The sequence below is a fragment of the Semicossyphus pulcher genome, unplaced genomic scaffold, assembly GCF_022749685.1.
Source record: "Semicossyphus pulcher isolate SPU_LCO1_2020_fin unplaced genomic scaffold, fSemPul1.0.p SCAF_28, whole genome shotgun sequence".
In the NCBI taxonomy this organism is placed as follows: Eukaryota; Metazoa; Chordata; class Actinopteri; order Labriformes; family Labridae; genus Semicossyphus; species Semicossyphus pulcher.
Genome location: NW_027211702.1, coordinates 2,320,500 through 2,336,921, shown reverse-complemented (window position 1 = coordinate 2,336,921; position 16,422 = coordinate 2,320,500). Strand labels below are relative to the sequence as shown.

At 40.1% G+C, this 16,422-nt stretch overlaps 1 protein-coding gene across 1 annotated transcript; it reads left to right on the top strand.

Annotated features, from left to right (window-relative positions):
- Nucleotides 1-635: 635 nt before the first annotated feature.
- Nucleotides 636-15,695, top strand: bnip3lb (BCL2 interacting protein 3 like b). Its single transcript, XM_069677293.1, has 6 exons — nucleotides 636-906; nucleotides 4,543-4,753; nucleotides 8,647-8,725; nucleotides 9,118-9,221; nucleotides 10,964-11,113; nucleotides 13,105-15,695. Exons 1-6 carry the CDS (start codon nucleotides 849-851, stop codon nucleotides 13,151-13,153), a joined length of 651 nt encoding a protein of 216 aa, XP_069533394.1. The 5' UTR covers nucleotides 636-848; the 3' UTR covers nucleotides 13,154-15,695.
- Nucleotides 15,696-16,422: the final 727 nt, after the last annotated feature.

Here is a 16,422-nt window from a genome sequence, read left to right as displayed (position 1 = left end):
GGATCATATCAGTGCTTTGCTCTCCTGTTATATAATGTGTTGTGTATCGAAGGACCCGTAACGTTGTACATTGTTGCTAAATCACTGTTCACATATGCAGGTAAACAATTTAAACAAACTGTTTATTTAATTCATTACACCACCTTCAGCTGAAGTAGAAGCCTGTTCTTAAACTTAGTAGTATACAGATTGTCATTTCGATTTTTGCAGGTTAAATGATTTTGTGCACCAGGCATTTCATGTATAATTCCAGCTGTGAATCTGTCCCTGGTTTGATCAATGAACGTGTAGAAAACCAGCCACTAACTGGTTTATTGAAATCAGCCGATGTGGTGTGTGATGACGGTGAGCAAGACTGGCACACGTCTGCCTCGTGTCTGCACTAGCGTGTAGAGTGTACGTGGTTGCAGGCACGCCTCCTTCTGCATTGGAAATTGGGTTAACACCAATCATTATGTGCCATTTTTTTTTTAATTTAATATTTTCGGTCGAAAATAGATGATAACATGTCATGAATCGCGTAGCCTTGGCTGATGTGTTTTTTCCTTTGCTCGTTATGTAATTCGCCGTCCTCTGCCTCTTTTGTTATCAACGGGACAGTCTGACGTCATCACCCAGCTGCTAGGAGGGGGGTCTGAGTGGCTCGCGGCTGCTGCTTCCAGACTAGCTTACGGACGGAAAACAAACGGCAGCGGTGCTTTAGCTTAGCTAGCCGCTCTCTGGAAAAAAGGGCAGGAGGCCACCGGAGTCAGTCGTACTCTCACACGTCTGAATGTGTGATAAGGCAGTGCGCGTTTTGCACTGACTTGAGCCTTTTATGCAACCCGCCCTGCTCACCAGGCACCACCATGTCCGACGCTGCTAACACTACTTCAACAGACAACAACGGAGACTCCGGGCTAAACGGTAAGCTAAATGTTAACACATTTTTTAACTAGAGCAGCCTGTCGGTGTTTTCTTTTTCTGTGGAACGTGGCGGGTACATGTCTGTGTTTTTAAAACAAATTTATGGATTTGAATTGTCTACTCTCATTTTTTTTTTACCCTTTTTTTCCGCCGTGAAGCTACACTGAAGAGGGAGACGTAAGAACGCTATGTACCGTGTGTTTATTGACAGTAGACGTACCAATGGGGTTTCGACATGCTTGACTGACAGGCTAGTAAGCCAATCAGCGATTCAGGTGCATGGACGGAGGTGGGTTTAAGCGTTGTCAACAAGGCGCGATGGAAGAAGGCAGAAGTAGGAAAAATGGGAGCAGAGAAATGTGGGCAATTACACGTAGCGTTAAATTCCCTGTATTTTACTGTTAATGAAGTCTTTATAAGTAATATAAGCCAAGGTAGACATTTACAGATATCTTAAATCCTTTATGTATTATGTTTTTAGATTTCAGTCTAAGTAAGTGTACTACAATACATTTAAATAATTGTAGCTTTCTTAATGTTGCTTCCAAACTCAACTAACATTTAGCAAATAGCATACTTTCACAGTGTGTTCATTGCAAAAATTGAGGTGTGGGGAAAATGTGTCAAAAAAAACTTTTAAATAGGATAGGCTTCATAAAGACCTCGACTTGCATAAGTCGTTAGAGACGTAAACAAAGGCATGTTTATTGCACTGCTTCACTGACTAAGGGGCCTGCTCAATGAGCTGCTGTGGTTACCACACTATGGAGGGCCGTGACTTGGCAAGTTATTTATGGCATTGGTGATAAGGGGACAGACGTTTTGGACGTGCGGACAGAGGGGAAAGTGATACAGCTTACAGCAGTTTATGAACATGCATGCTGATGGATGCTGATGGATGCAAAACGGGAAGTAATCAAACTTTCCAGTCATTTTTTTATTTTTAGAGACTATACGTCTTTTAACAGTATTAGAAACCAAGTGATGGATAGTAAGCAAGTTTACAGCAATTGGGTGGTGGGTTTTAGAAATGTTTAGAGCTGTTACTTGTGCATTCATAGGAGTTGTTATGGAAAGCAACAAGTGTTGCTTCCATCAAAACACTTTTTTAATGTTGTTATCTTCAAGTTTGTTGTGTAACTTTTTGTTTGAATACAATACCTTGAGGATTTTGTTCATATAGCTTTGCCTTCATCAGGAAAAAAACAGGAGAAGGCCTGCAGACATTTCAGAAGGATCAGATGTTTCATTCGTTCTGTCTGGGGCCCCATAATCCCTTGCTACCACAACATTAACTTGTGTTTGCACTTGGCTGATAAACTCAGTGGTCATTACAGCTGACAAGCCAGAATAACTGAATTTATGAATTATTAAAGTCACAACAGATTTTATTGATGCACCAGGACATATTAGACTGTAACATGACATGCTGCTGAGACACAGCTTAAGGGACAGTAAGCCTTGTATGTATCAGATGTACAGGCCAGCAGTGTGATCTGTTATCTGAGACTATGTTATTTTTGGCATTTCCTGGAGCTCCCACACCATTGTCATAAACATTTTTTTCCTAATACCTGGGATCTTCAAGCAAGATGCAGCCCTCTGCACTCCTCCCTCCAGTCTGAACCTCAGCCTCAGTAGATCAAAGAGGTCAAAACGTGTCTGCTTCCTCTAAACCCACCAAACAGCTGATAACTGCTCTGTGCCCAGAATGTTCGGGAGCGTCGGAGCCATGGTGGTTTTAGTCCATGGAGTGAAGACAATGGGCTGTCGACAGTGGCTTGGCCTGCTGTCCGCCGTGTAATCTGCAGGATGAGCGCTGGTGCTGAGTTGAGGCCTGTGTAGGAGGGGGAGGGGGCATAGTTTGGGTAGGGGGTATAACTGGCCTGATGCCTGTGAAATTCAGCCCCCTGAAAGCTCATGTGAACACGGTGTTTACTTACGGTTATGAGGTCATGTGACCTGTCTGGTATGCCTTCCTCTTTTTTTTTTTTTTTTTTAGTGAGCACACAAGGAGAAAGTGCTTTATAAAGCTGCATGACAAGAGACATTTTCCAGCATGTTTTTTTTCCCAAATTGTAGGCCAGGGCAACTTACCCCTGCTCTTTATTTTTTCCCAGCTCTGACACGCTGTGCTTCTTCAGATGCCAGTCCATGCCTGAGCTCACGTACAAGCAGGGACAGCGTCATATATCACAGTCAAGGTCCACAAGAAACCCCAGCTCACACACAGACTGGCATTTACAGGCCTTTCATCACACAGCAGTAAATAGAGCTTTACTCGTGAACTTCTCTGACTGACATGCTCAGGGTGTCTGTCTTGTTGTCCAATCACAGCTTAGGAACAGGAAATCATTTTCAAGTTTCTCATTTCCCTATTTTTCTCTTTGGCTTTCAGCGAATAGCCCATTCTCGCTACGGTTTGTAGGAATGTAGTGGCTTCTAGAACATTCCATATTAGTCAAAGACCATAGTAAGATATTAAAACATGTCATGGCAGGAAAAGCACAGGTGCAATTACAAACATTAAGCATGGTTGCAAGTCCATTTAGGGGTTCCAGTTTTTCCTCCATATTATTTTTGCATGCTGGCTCAACAGTCACTCATAATTTGAAAAGAGCACTCCTTAAATTGTATTACTTACACCAGCACCTGTTCTGCTATGAAAAGTCAAATACCTTTCTTTTCAGCAGTCTATCACTCATGAAATGAGACTACTACTGACTGACAGAAGAAAATAGCTGGTCTCTTTACAGAAGAAACCTTGACTAGAAAGCTCATGTGTTATGAAAAGTTTTACAGTATTTACATTTCAATTTGGTGTGACAGTTTCAAGGTTCAGTTATTTTGCAAGTTTGCTCGCTGTCCTGACTTAAAAAGGACAATAAAAGACACTAAAAATGAACAGAACCATCATTGATAGTCAGTTTAACCTAAGTTCTCCTAGTATGACAATTTACAAATCAATGTGTCAAATATGTAAAAGGCTTATTGGCGGCTCATTGATTTCATGAAGTGAAATTATTTGTCCAAACTTCTGGTGTGCATAATCAAAAGTGCAACTTAACTCATAATTTGGCTGTACCAAAGCGTGAGAATAGGTTGGCAGTGCCTTGTTACCAGCTGTAGAGGTAAAGGCAGACTGTTGTTCTGATAATGTTTCCGAATGAAGTGGTATTATGCCCTAAAATAACAAAAAGGACATGCTAATGATTTTATAGGCCATTGTAAGCATAAGCCTGCTCCATGGTGCATAAAGAATCCTGCACTGAGAGGGATATTGGCCAATTAGTTAATTGACTTGAATCTACACTGGCTGTGGTTTATCAGGAGATCCTGAAACTTGTATCAGGACATGCTTAAACAAAAAAACTATTTGAAAAGCAATGTAAAATTTTATCTAATATTTACATTATAAAATACTGAGGCAGTCCAGCTCTTTTCAAGCTTAAATGCCAAATATTTAAGTTGGATATTCCCAACAACAATTGGTTGAAAGTCCTGTTTCGTGTTTCTTTGTGACATTTGAGACTTGTTTTGTTTACACTTGATAATTTGAATTACAGCTGATTATTTTTATGAAATAATCTTGTTTGTTTGTTTTTTTTCTCCATGTTTTTCTGTTTCTTTCCACAGGGTCCTGGGTGGAGTTGGAGATGAACAGGCAGCAGGCCACAGGCGGCGCCACCTCGGGCCTGCTGCCTCTCCCTCAGGTGGAGGAAGAGGAGGCCATGGTGGGCGGGCTTGAGCACGTCCCGTCCTCATCCTCCATCCACAATGGAGACATGGAGAAGATCCTGCTGGACGCCCAGCACGAGTCTAGCCGTAGCAACTCCTCCTGCGACAGGTATTGTGTTGCTGAACTTCACCAAGTTTACATATCTGTTTAAGGGGCTGTTAGTACTACTGCTTAGGTGACAATTTTTAAAAATTCCTAGTGTGGCTCTAGAGGAAGCTGTGTGAAATCTGTGTCAGTGCCTTACCACAGATTGGGGGTGTGGGGTTGTCAAGAAGTGAGCTTAGCAGACTTCTGTGGCCCACTGCTCATCTCTGCTTGAGGCATGTGGCTTGAGGCTACATTAAACACTACTGGCACATCACACCAGAATCTCCAACTGATTTGTCAGCTATCAAGTTACACCGTGGACAAAGTAGGCACCTGGTTTTAAACAGGGAGTAAGATGTGTTGAATGCAAGAAATCTGTAGCCCTTTTTACACTGCGGTTCTGCCTCAGCGCCATAATGAACTCCGCCATCCTGCAGCCTTTTTACAATGGATCAAGCGACGCCAGCGTAAAGCTGCCCCAGTGTGTGTTTTTACATAGTGTTCCGGCATTGTGGAAGCAAAGCGTGCGCAAGATGTAAACAAACACACACGGCACTGTTCCGCCCTGCTGGCTCCGCTGTTTACACAGAACCTGCTCCGCCTATGTTACGCCTCTGTTACAACCTCCGATGCCGGCTCAGAGGTGGAACGACTTCGCCCCACCATTCCACCACAGTGCGTTTTACAATGAAGACGGAACTTAACCAAGGCGTAATAATCCCGCCTTGAACTGGCAGTGTATAAGGGGCTAATGTCTCTGGTTTTGCTGCATAGATAGATTTTAATCCAACTGTTCGTATAACAGTCCAGTATGAATCCAAGAGTGCAGTGCTAAATAGAAGTGCAATGTTTAATCAGTGGAGTTTCAGAAGGTATTTTAATTTTACTTATGAGCTACATTGAAAAGTGTCTTCTTGTAACAGGAAATGACAAAAAATAACAACCCAAAGAACTTGTGGTTGTTTGTGGACTTAAAATCCAAGGGAAAATCCTCTTGATCCAATCTTACTTATCCTCTTGATCCAATCTGACTTATTTAAAAACAGCATTAGTGTTACAATTAATTTTTAAATAAATTCTACAAACATTATACAATAGTTAAAATGTTGAGGAACTAGCAGCCACCCGTAGCTTTATTTTGCTATAACTGTGAGGCCTCACTGCCCACATAACAATCACCTGCTTAAACACTCAAAATGTGATTTTTAGTTTTTAAGAGGATTTTAATGTTGGACACTGAACTTCTAAAAACCCTCAGCTTTTCTTCTTATTCCAGTGGCTTAACAAAAGCAGCACATAAACCAGGATACGCTTCTCATTCTAATTGTACTGTCAACATGTTGAGTCAGCATTGACTCAAACTCGACCGCTGCTCAGGACCTGAGTTGGCTTCTATAAATGAAATGACGTCTCCCCCATCTCATTTTATCAAGCATGTTGGAAAAGTCCTGACCCTTCAACTCCCAGCCATATCATGTGCTTGTGTGTTTGTGTGATCGTCAGGGCTGTGATAAAGCAGTGCTTATCAGAGAGCCGGGCAGGCAGCTGTCAGTGAGTCACCTGAGGATGTTTAGGAGTATTCAGGCCAACAACACTGTGTCAACAAGATACTCTGATATAAGCAGGAAGACACACAATAACACAGTGACACTGGCTTTACACATTTGGAACAATCAAGGTGTCCTATTACAAATAGTTAATAAGTGTTCTTTCCATGTCCTCCTCTGACACACTCTGCAGAACACATTTTATCAGAGCACAGAGTACAGAAAGAATAGCACTGTACAGCCTATTATAGGATGAGTATACATTCTGAACTGTCTTAGTCCGGGTGTTATAACGTTATGATGACAGCTAGCCAATTTCTCTCATTTACAACTGAAGGGGCAAAAACTTTAAAAGTTTGGTCTGTCCTTTAACCTCTCTTCCACCATCCTATGTTTTACCACATAGAGAGTACGGGTGCAGTTCTTGTCAAACGCGCAGACGTCTTTCTCCAAAAATATATCCAGTGAGATTGAATTGACTGTTCACAGTTGATATATATTTTATTGCAAAAAATAAACTGAATATGAAAAATAATAAGCATTGGTTTAAATGTCCATACTTTTAAATATAATGTTGCAGATAGCTATCCAATCTGCTGAGCCTCTGCTCAATGACGGTATTGGCTGTGAACCATCTTCTCTCATGATGCGCCATGCACACCCATTTATAGATTTGCAGACACAAAATGCAGAAATATGTGTAAACAATGTAAATAAATAAAAATTCTGCTTGTACAGCAACAAAATTAAATGTAGAATCATTAAATGAAATCAAAAATCCAAAAATAATAGAAAAACATGTACATTTCCATCAAAGTGGCAGTCAGCAACATGAACATTCCAATGTAAAAAACATCCCGGTGTTGGTGTTGGTGTGGACCACCTGTTTACCTCTAGGTGTTGGAGCTTAGTGCTCCCGTGAACTGTTACCGTAAAAGCTACCGTTACCCGTCAGGAAGGAACAGGGCAACCTCTGCATGGCTTCGCTCTTTCAGCCCCTTACACTCCCACTCGTCTGATCCCTCTTTCTTTTTTTTAGGGCTCACTTTGTAGCTTTTTCTAGGAAGTCCTCCAAGGTCTCCAAGATCTTCCTTCTTTTTGCTTCTTTTCCATCATGTGCCTTTGTCGGCAAAGGAGGAACAGGAAATTTACCGCAAGTTGCCATAGCTCCTGACCGACACAACCTCTGCGTGCGCGCTGCTGACATGAGTCACGAGGAAGCCGGATGCCGCTAGTTTGTACAGAGTCGCTGTGATTGGCTAGTTATGTGGAAGCTAATTCTGATTAGTTGTTTGATTCAGACCGGACACATTTTTTAACAAACTAAATACAAAGGGGCGGGCGCTCACAGTCACAGATCAGCAATCAACATCATTTTAATTTAATATTGTTAGCGAAATGCAATGATCAAAATTTGTTATTTTAACCTTATGAAATATATGTGTTGATAATATTATAATATTACCTACTGTAGCTTAAACAACTTCATAATATCTTCATGAACAGTAATATTTCAAGTTAGAGGCACAGGCTTTCTTCCTCTTTGCACATTCATTTAGTGAAGTAATTAAGCTGCTGACACAAGAACCAAACAGAGCACGGAATAAACACACAGTACATGTCTGGAGGGCGGAATACATTCAACTCAAGATGAGAAGCATTAAAACATGAAAGGAATGTTAATGATGGAGCTGCAAGATGTCAATGGTTATTTTATGTTTCTTACTGTTTAGTCTGAAACATTAAAAGCCTAGGCAAGTTAGAGAAAAAAATACATTTATTTTTTTTGATAAATTGCCAAAGACAATTGTCTCATTTAATATCTGTAGACAGATTAAGAGGAGACAGAGAGTAAATGTGAAAAGAATGTAGACAGACGTGTTAATAAGTAAAATAACAGCTATTAACATTTTTTTTGTTCAGTCTTATATCAGATGTTTTTTTCTGTCTTTAATACAAAACATCTTAAGACCATGCTGGAAAATAAGTGTTCTTCCTTCAACCTGTTATCACTGAGATTTTGTTCATTTTTACATCTATATAAACAAAATGGAAATTTAAAACAAATAACCTTGGCATGAAAATATCAGAAAAGCAACTAACCCTACCAACCTGGGTATTTACAAAGGTCATAAAGAGGAGCTTAAAAGGTTATGTAACTACACTGTTGCTCCATTTTCCTGTAGCTTATGTCAACCTTGTTGATGTCACATGATGGTTTAAACAACTGCCAGTCAATCAGATAAACTATTTTGTTTTTATATTCCCACAGAAAAAGAGCCTGTTGACTCTCATGAGAACTTTCCAGGTGGATATGAGGTTCATAAGGAGACACAAGTTCAATGTCAGTTTTTACTTTTCCCACAGCCCTCCACGGCCCCACAGTCCCCAGGATGACGGACAGATCATCTTTGACGTGGACCTGACCGGCAGAAGAGACAGCCAAGTAAGAGCTTGTGTTCCTCTCTCAGGTTCTCCATCAGTCTATTGCCATGGCAACATCAACCACTGGCCTTGAATTGGTGTGTGTAAATGATATGACAACTCCTTCCTGCCTCCAGTTTCCATGGAGACGTCTGCCACACCCAAAATGGATATGTGCTTGTTTTGCGCTGCATGTGTTGTCACCAATATTTTCACCCCCTTTGTCGCTCTTTTGCTCTCTTTCAGGGCTTTCTGTTGTATTTTTCTGTAGTCAAACATTGATTTGAGGCAATAAGATGAGTCTCTATGTCCATAAGGCAAATATTTATTAGTTTACCGAACAAGACTTTATTAACTTAGGCATAAAGATGGTGAAGCCTGAGGTTACTTAATTACTCGTGTTTGTGTCTTCAGTCAGAAGAGGACGTTATGGACAAGGACAGGGACATGGACATCCTGATGAAGGACGCAGATTGGGTTGCGGACTGGTCTAGTCGACCGGAAAACATTCCCCCCAAGTAAGTCTCAACTCAGTAAACATCAACCTTATGTTTCCATGGGAACTGAACACACTCACAGCTGCTTGTTTGTCCTGAGTATGTGGTTAGTCATTATGGCAATAAGCATGGCCTCAAGCTCAAATACAAAGTCAGCTGCCAGAATAAAACTGTTGATGCTGATGTGACTTTTAAAGAGTTTAGAAACATGTAATACAATCGATTCATATCGTGCTCTTTTGATGTTTTACAACATCTGATGTGTCTGTAATTGATCGCAGCTACAATTTTAGCTTATGTGCAATCATACAGTATAACCTCATATAATTATAACGATCCTGTAAAATAGCTGAGTTAATCATTTATAATAAGTCTGTCTTTATTATGCATTTTTATTTATTTTAGAATGTATTTTTTTCAGCAATTTTTGTAAACAAAGTTAAAGTGACAAAATAATTTAGATTTATTTTAATTTGAAAATGGGAAATAAATGACTGAAACTCCTGCAGAACATTTTTATGCAAAATAAAATAATTTAAAAGATTTTAGGACAATCCAGCCAACCTCTCCAAACATTTAAACCCACTGTTTTTTTTTAGCATCAGCAAAAATGTCCGATCTGTATAAATTTCAGTTTATAACCTGATGGCCAAACATAATCCTCAGCGCTATAAGTGTGTATGGGTCTGGAGGTCTGGAATAAGAAAAAGGTTCTTCTCAACTGGTCAAGCAGCTCTTGCAATGACCCCTGAATTATGTTCTCAAATTTAAAGATATAATCTCAAAGATTTTCATGTAAATCAATGTCTCTAAAGTCACTAATTATCGCAGAATGAGATAAGACACTGGTGATTGAACCTATGGCCCACTGATGAAAGCCTTTGCATTTGCAGCGTATTGTATTTTTATGGACTGGCTGTCTGTGGCAACATTCGCGGAAAAAATCACAAGCGTTGCCCAGTTATTGACACGTTTTCCATCACCCAGCAGTGGTTGGTCTGCCAGAGAGGGTAGGTGGAGCTAAGCGGCTGCTTTTCCGGTCTCTGCAAGTGTTGCGAGTAAACAATAATCTACTATGGCTGAACAAACAAAGAAAAGATCGATGACTACAGATACAACTTCAAAAATAAGTGAAAATCCAAAGAAAACAAACAAATTCGACGCTCAAATGAAGGTAAACAGTCTAAAAAAGAAAGCAACTGTCAGCGAGGAAAATCAAGAGTTAGAACCGTAACAAAGGGAACCAACAGTAGAAGTCTCGTTATCTCAGACGTATGCGTCCGCAATTACCCTTTATCGCCATAAGGTGCCGCCAAATAGAGCGAAACGGAGAACTTCAAGATTATATCTTTAACTGCAAATCAAAAAAGAGACTAAAAAATCTAATTTAGTATTTCAAGGTAAGAGTTAATGTCAGCTCTTTTGATTGGTGTCTTGGTAGCAGCTTTGAAAACGACTCCAGGGCTTAAACAAAAAAAAAATTTAATTTCCAATAATCAGTTGCTCTTTTACCGTCACCATTTCCCAAGGTGTAATATCTCCAAATTACTTGTTCACTTGTCAGAAAACCTCCTGTCCAAAACACAAAGGTATTAAATGTACAATGATTGGAAACAGAGAATAGCTTTGATAAAAATCAGTTTGCCATGTTTACTTTGTGAGTGACTCAAACAATAGCTGTTTGGGGGACGTATTTTCTGTGATTGACAGGTGTCATGTTGTCAATCAGCTGGGCTATGTCTAACATGAATGTGTTTACGCAGGGAGTTTCATTTCCGTCACCCTCGGCGTTCAGTAACACTCAGCATGAGGAAGACTGGAGCCATGAAGAAAGGAGGCATCTTCTCCGCCGAGTTCCTCAAAGTGTTCATCCCCTCGCTGCTACTATCACACATCCTCGCCCTGGGGCTGGGGTAAGAACAACACCACCACAGATCACACAATGAAACGCTCAGACTTCAGTGAATGCTTTTGTAGTCAAAATCTAATTTACATATTCATAAAATTCAGATATTCCTTGTTGTCAGGGTTGAAAACAAGCATTTTACACTATAACTCAACACTCAAACTGTCAACTGAAGCCTTAACTAGTAAACTCCAGTAGGGGGAGCTGTACACCCGCACTCAGCTGTGTCTCTTCCTTCTTATCCCTGACAAACATGCAGAGCAGCTGCTGACTGCAGGGCTGCACACCTGCTGTCTCATAGCGAACTTCAACACTCCCAGGGGCACTTTTGTGTTGTGATACCGCATGTTACCATAATCCCTGCTCCTCAATCAGATAAAGTCCTGGCAATGATACCTCAGACACCTCTTGTACGTGATGTGGCGTGCAATGAGTGTCATTAACAAAGCTGTCATAAACACAATGTCCCTGTCCACTTTTCTACTTTCTACTGTTGCATAAGGAGTCACTGTGTTGTTCTCACTGGACTGAAACTGTTGTTTATGAAGAGCTTAATGAGATTTTTATTGGTATTTGTGTTTTCCCTGTTATATTTCTCTTCATATACACAATGTTGCTTACCTGTCAGTCTATTGTGCCATTGGGATTTTGTGTTTTTTGCTTCTATGCAAAGATGATCAATATTTGCGTCTTAGCTAATATCAGCTGCCAAGACGTATATTGATAATATTTCAACAGCAGTTTTACTCATGATATTTCTAACACTGGATTTTATCTGACTTTAAAATGAGAAAATCTATTCTCTAAAGGCATTGTGAAAGGATCCTGAACTTTTCAAAGAAACGTCTTAAGCATTAAATGTGCACCTGTTTGTGCTTTGTTTGAAAAAGAAAAATCCAATTTAATTAGATCAGTGTTATGGGTGAATTACTGGTATTTATGGGCTTCTAATAATATACATGCTTTTAGGTTCCAATCTGCACGTGAAGCTTTAATATAGTATGATGTATGATTACACAATATATACAGTATGGGTGGCTAACAGGAAAGCAACACATTTTGTTATAGTCTGCTTTTTAAGATAGTCTGTGAACAAAAACATGGTACATATCCAATCCAAATGTATTTATAAAGCACATTTTAAAACGACAAAAGTACTGTATTCCCAGTTGGTTTGGGGAATCTAAACTAGCAAAGGGTTAGCCCATGTATCGGTACGAGCCATAGAGGAGAGAACCAGAATAACCAGAATAACCAGAATCTTCTATAATCCGAGCGACTAAGTATTTCCTCGTAAGTGTTTCTGAATTCATCAGATTAAAATACCTTCATAGACACTTCTCATAGCTGATGTTTTGTCAGTAAAAAGCAGGAATAGCACGGCTATGATTCATTACATTGATGATGGCCGCTTTCTATTAGGTCAGTGAAATCCAAATATTTTGTTATTATTAATGATTCCTGCAAACATGACATTAAAATCACTAGTTCCATCTGTGCCTTTCCTAAGTAAAGTCTTGATCAGGGTACTGACAAGAAGTAAAGCTTCCTGGAGACGTTGACTCTGTTGACTCTGTTGACTCTGTTGACTCTGTTGACGAGGAGTTTTACTTTTCACATTCACACGCCGCTATGACAATGTTTGTTGGATGCTGAGTAATCTCTATAAACAGATATCTGATATGAATCTGTAGGCAAGGGACAAGGTTGCTGTGCTATCGTCCAAGCAGTATTGTCCAATTGCATTTGAGCAGTGTGAGGGAAGACATGCACCAAATTATCGGCAGACCGGGAGTCGAACCTGCAATCAGTGTATTGAGGACTGTAGCCTCTGTAGATGGGGCGCCTGCTCTACCAACTCAGCACCAGCGCCCTGTGCAATAACAATCTGGTCAAGGATATAGCCTCTCCACTCCAATTCTTTTCTTTTCCGATGCTGAGATTGGATGGTGGATTCTATTTAACCTCCTCCTTGTCTGTGTACCTTCTTGTCAACAGAGTCTACATTGGAAAGAGGTTGACCACGCCCCCCGCCAGCTCTTTCTGAACCTGAAACTGAAGAAGTGCCTGAGAAGTGGCCAGGAGCTGTTGGAGAAAGTTTTGCTCTAGCGAGAAGCAGCCCATCTCTCCTCCCTCTGCCCCGCCTGCCCCCGCTTCCCCTCCTGAGATTTGACATGTTCTCAGGAGAAATGCATCCGCCTTCTCCCCTCTCTCTCTATCCCCTTCTTCCTCCCCCTTTCTTCTTGATCGCTGTTCTCTGACTGTCTGTAGATATCCCCCATCTTTCCTCCCTCATATCCTTCACTCATTTGTATAAGCTTTTCAAAGAACGAATAAGGTCATATTTCCCCTGCAATTGGGTTTAAATGTTTATAATGGGTGGGTTTTCAGGGAGGGTCACAGCATTAAACCAAACTCTTCTACTTCCACCCTGGTCCCTTTGATCATGTGACAAGAAGGGGGGGGGGGCTTCCAAGTTTTAGAAATGACCACAGATTGTGCCACCTTCATCAGTAGCCCATTTGGATCTCGATAAGGGTTCGACCAAATTTAGAGTCGGCTACATGAACTGAAAATGCGATCATGCCTTTTTGAAAATACCCATTTTGTTAATTATCTTTAGCTAATATCGTTTTTTATTTATTTTCCAACAGTGGTGGTATATTGAAAAGTTGTTATGATGAAAGGAGTTACCATAGTGGCCATCCCAAACCACAAGTGCTCATGAGTTGCACTGCGGGGAGTCTGCACGAAGAGAGAGATTTATTTACCTTTTGGAGGTTACATTTTCAATCTATTCAGAAACTGGAAACCAGGGTGTAGTGTGATGTGCAGTCATTGTGTCCCTCTCAATGTGTACGCTAACAGTATTTTGTGGTTGGGTCTTGGGTAACGGTGCTGTACGGTCCGGAAAGGTTCAGTCGTCTGTCCAAACAGTCTGTGTCCACGTTGTCTTTTCAGTGAGCCTCCTGGTTTGTCTGCAACATATCATAGAAACCGGTCAGTTTTCACTTCCTCTTACTCCAGATTGGGCTGGATATTACCTGTGATCCTCTGACTGATACTTATTTTAGATTTGAAGGATTATGTACCAAAAAGATTTAATAGTGAGATTTGAAATTAAGAGAATTGAGGATGTTTGAATAATAAGGTTATTTTGAAAACTAAAGTATAAATTTGAAATCATTTAATTTTACTTTTAAGATATGGGTTTGATAAGGAGAATTGTTTTAAAAGCTTTCTTTGAGGAATAAAGTTCAGCGGTAGCCAGCCCTGCATTCTTCTAACACTCCAACAATACGTTATCAAGCAACAGAAGAAGGGAGCTGAGTCCAGGGTCTGAGTTTGACAGGCAGGTGGTCCTTACTTTGACAGTTGCTCGAGTGACACTGCAGATGTGCAGTTGACTGACGGGAGGTGTGTCTTTACCTAAAAAAGGCTCTACGTTATGTGTAAACACAGGTACCTGGATAGCATGTCTATTAGGTCTACAACATGATTTAAAATATCTAAAGGCTTATTGCAGTAATCTGCAGTTGGACTGTGATCAGTTTTGGCTCGAGTGGCCAGACTTGGGTCAAATAATATTTGATTTAGATGTTGAGTTCTTATCAAATGCCTGATCCCCAGTGGTTATTGTTTCTGCACGGTTAAAGAGTGTTTCTCACCCTGAGGAACAGTAAATAATTCCCAGATATCTGGTATTTCATTCATTCAGTAGTAAGTCGACTGAAGCATTTCAAGCATTTGCAATGTATTCTTCTGCCACATTACTGACTTCTTTGTTGACAGATGTTCAGTTTTTTTTACTTGAGTTCCAGTTTTTAATATGAACCACACTGGAATTGAATTTGTGGGAAGGACCTTTTGACAGAAAAGGATTGATAGACAATAAACCTTTAAAAAAAATGGTGAATCATTTGTTTTGTCATATTTCACAGAGCAAGACAAGAGTAGATCAAAAGAACAAAAGAATGAACTTCGATGAGCTCAGGCAGACCTGTGTCACAACTGTAAAAATATTCAGCAAAGTCTAAAAACAATGACTCTACTCTTTCTGCTCTTGACGGGTACATAAGGTTAAAAATGAGGGTCTCAAGTAATTTTGCTGCAAATATTATTTGACCCAGCAGGGCTGGACCTCTTTCGACACACTCATGAAGAAGCAGCACTGACGCCACTCCAGCCACAGAGGTACTGCCCTGTCGTTTAGTGCCACCTACAATGCTCTGCCTGTGTTTGCATATGCAGCCTCAGTGATATTTGGATTGTTCTTTGGTGTTTGGTTTGTTCTGAGTTGTCTTGTTGTGTTTTGTTTTTTCCTGATGTTGCAGAAAGATTGTGAACGCGCAGAGCGGGAGTCGAGTTTGACACTGATGATGTTTAAAAGTGTTAAAATAAAACCCATATTGTTGATGGCAGGGCCTAATGTGAATAGGAAGTGGAAGGTGTGGTAAGAGAATTCCCTCAGACTGTGACAGTCCAACAGTAGATAATGTTATGATGCATTTGCTTTGATTTTTCTTTTTCCCACTACATTGGAAAAATTGACGAACATTTTGTCATTAAAGATTACCTGAATGAAGCTATTCAAGGAGTGGGTCCTTTTGTAAGGGTTCAGAATAAATGACTGTTTTAAAAAGTGTATCTCACAGGAAACCTTCAGTCATTTATTTTTTTATATTTAGATTCATTTCTATTAATATTTTTGTAGGATAAGAAACAACTGAGTATTACACTTGCTATAACACAAAACACTGGCTGTGTTAAACATGGTAGAAAAATAAAGCATCTAATTCTGCTCGATAGTGCTCCAAATGTTTTAATTGAAATTAGATTTCCCTTGAGTTGATGCTAAGTATAAGCCATCCTTAAAGCCTTAAACTAACTTATTTTTATTTTGTATTCACTCTTTTAAGGGTGAAGTCATGTTTTATCTAGCTTCAGGTCAAAACATCTCTACTATTCAATTTACTGGAATAAAACAGAGGCAATCAAATCTCAAACCTTTATATCAATATTGCCTAGAATAGTGCTTCTCAACTGGTCTAGCCTCAGGACCCTTCACCACCCCCAAATTTCTCATACGGAACGAAACGTCACAGTATGCCAACATCACAAAACACACTTGTATCACAGTTGATTAAAATGAGCAGATGGCAGTGCAAGGAAACTATTCCCTCTACAATTAATTCAGTTAGCAGCCTTTTTCAACACAAATAAACTAAAAAAAGTGCAAAATAAATGCAACGTCTGTAGGGCACATCAGGTTTCAAGAATGTAATGTAACTGGGATTAGTCAGTGGAGACATGGAG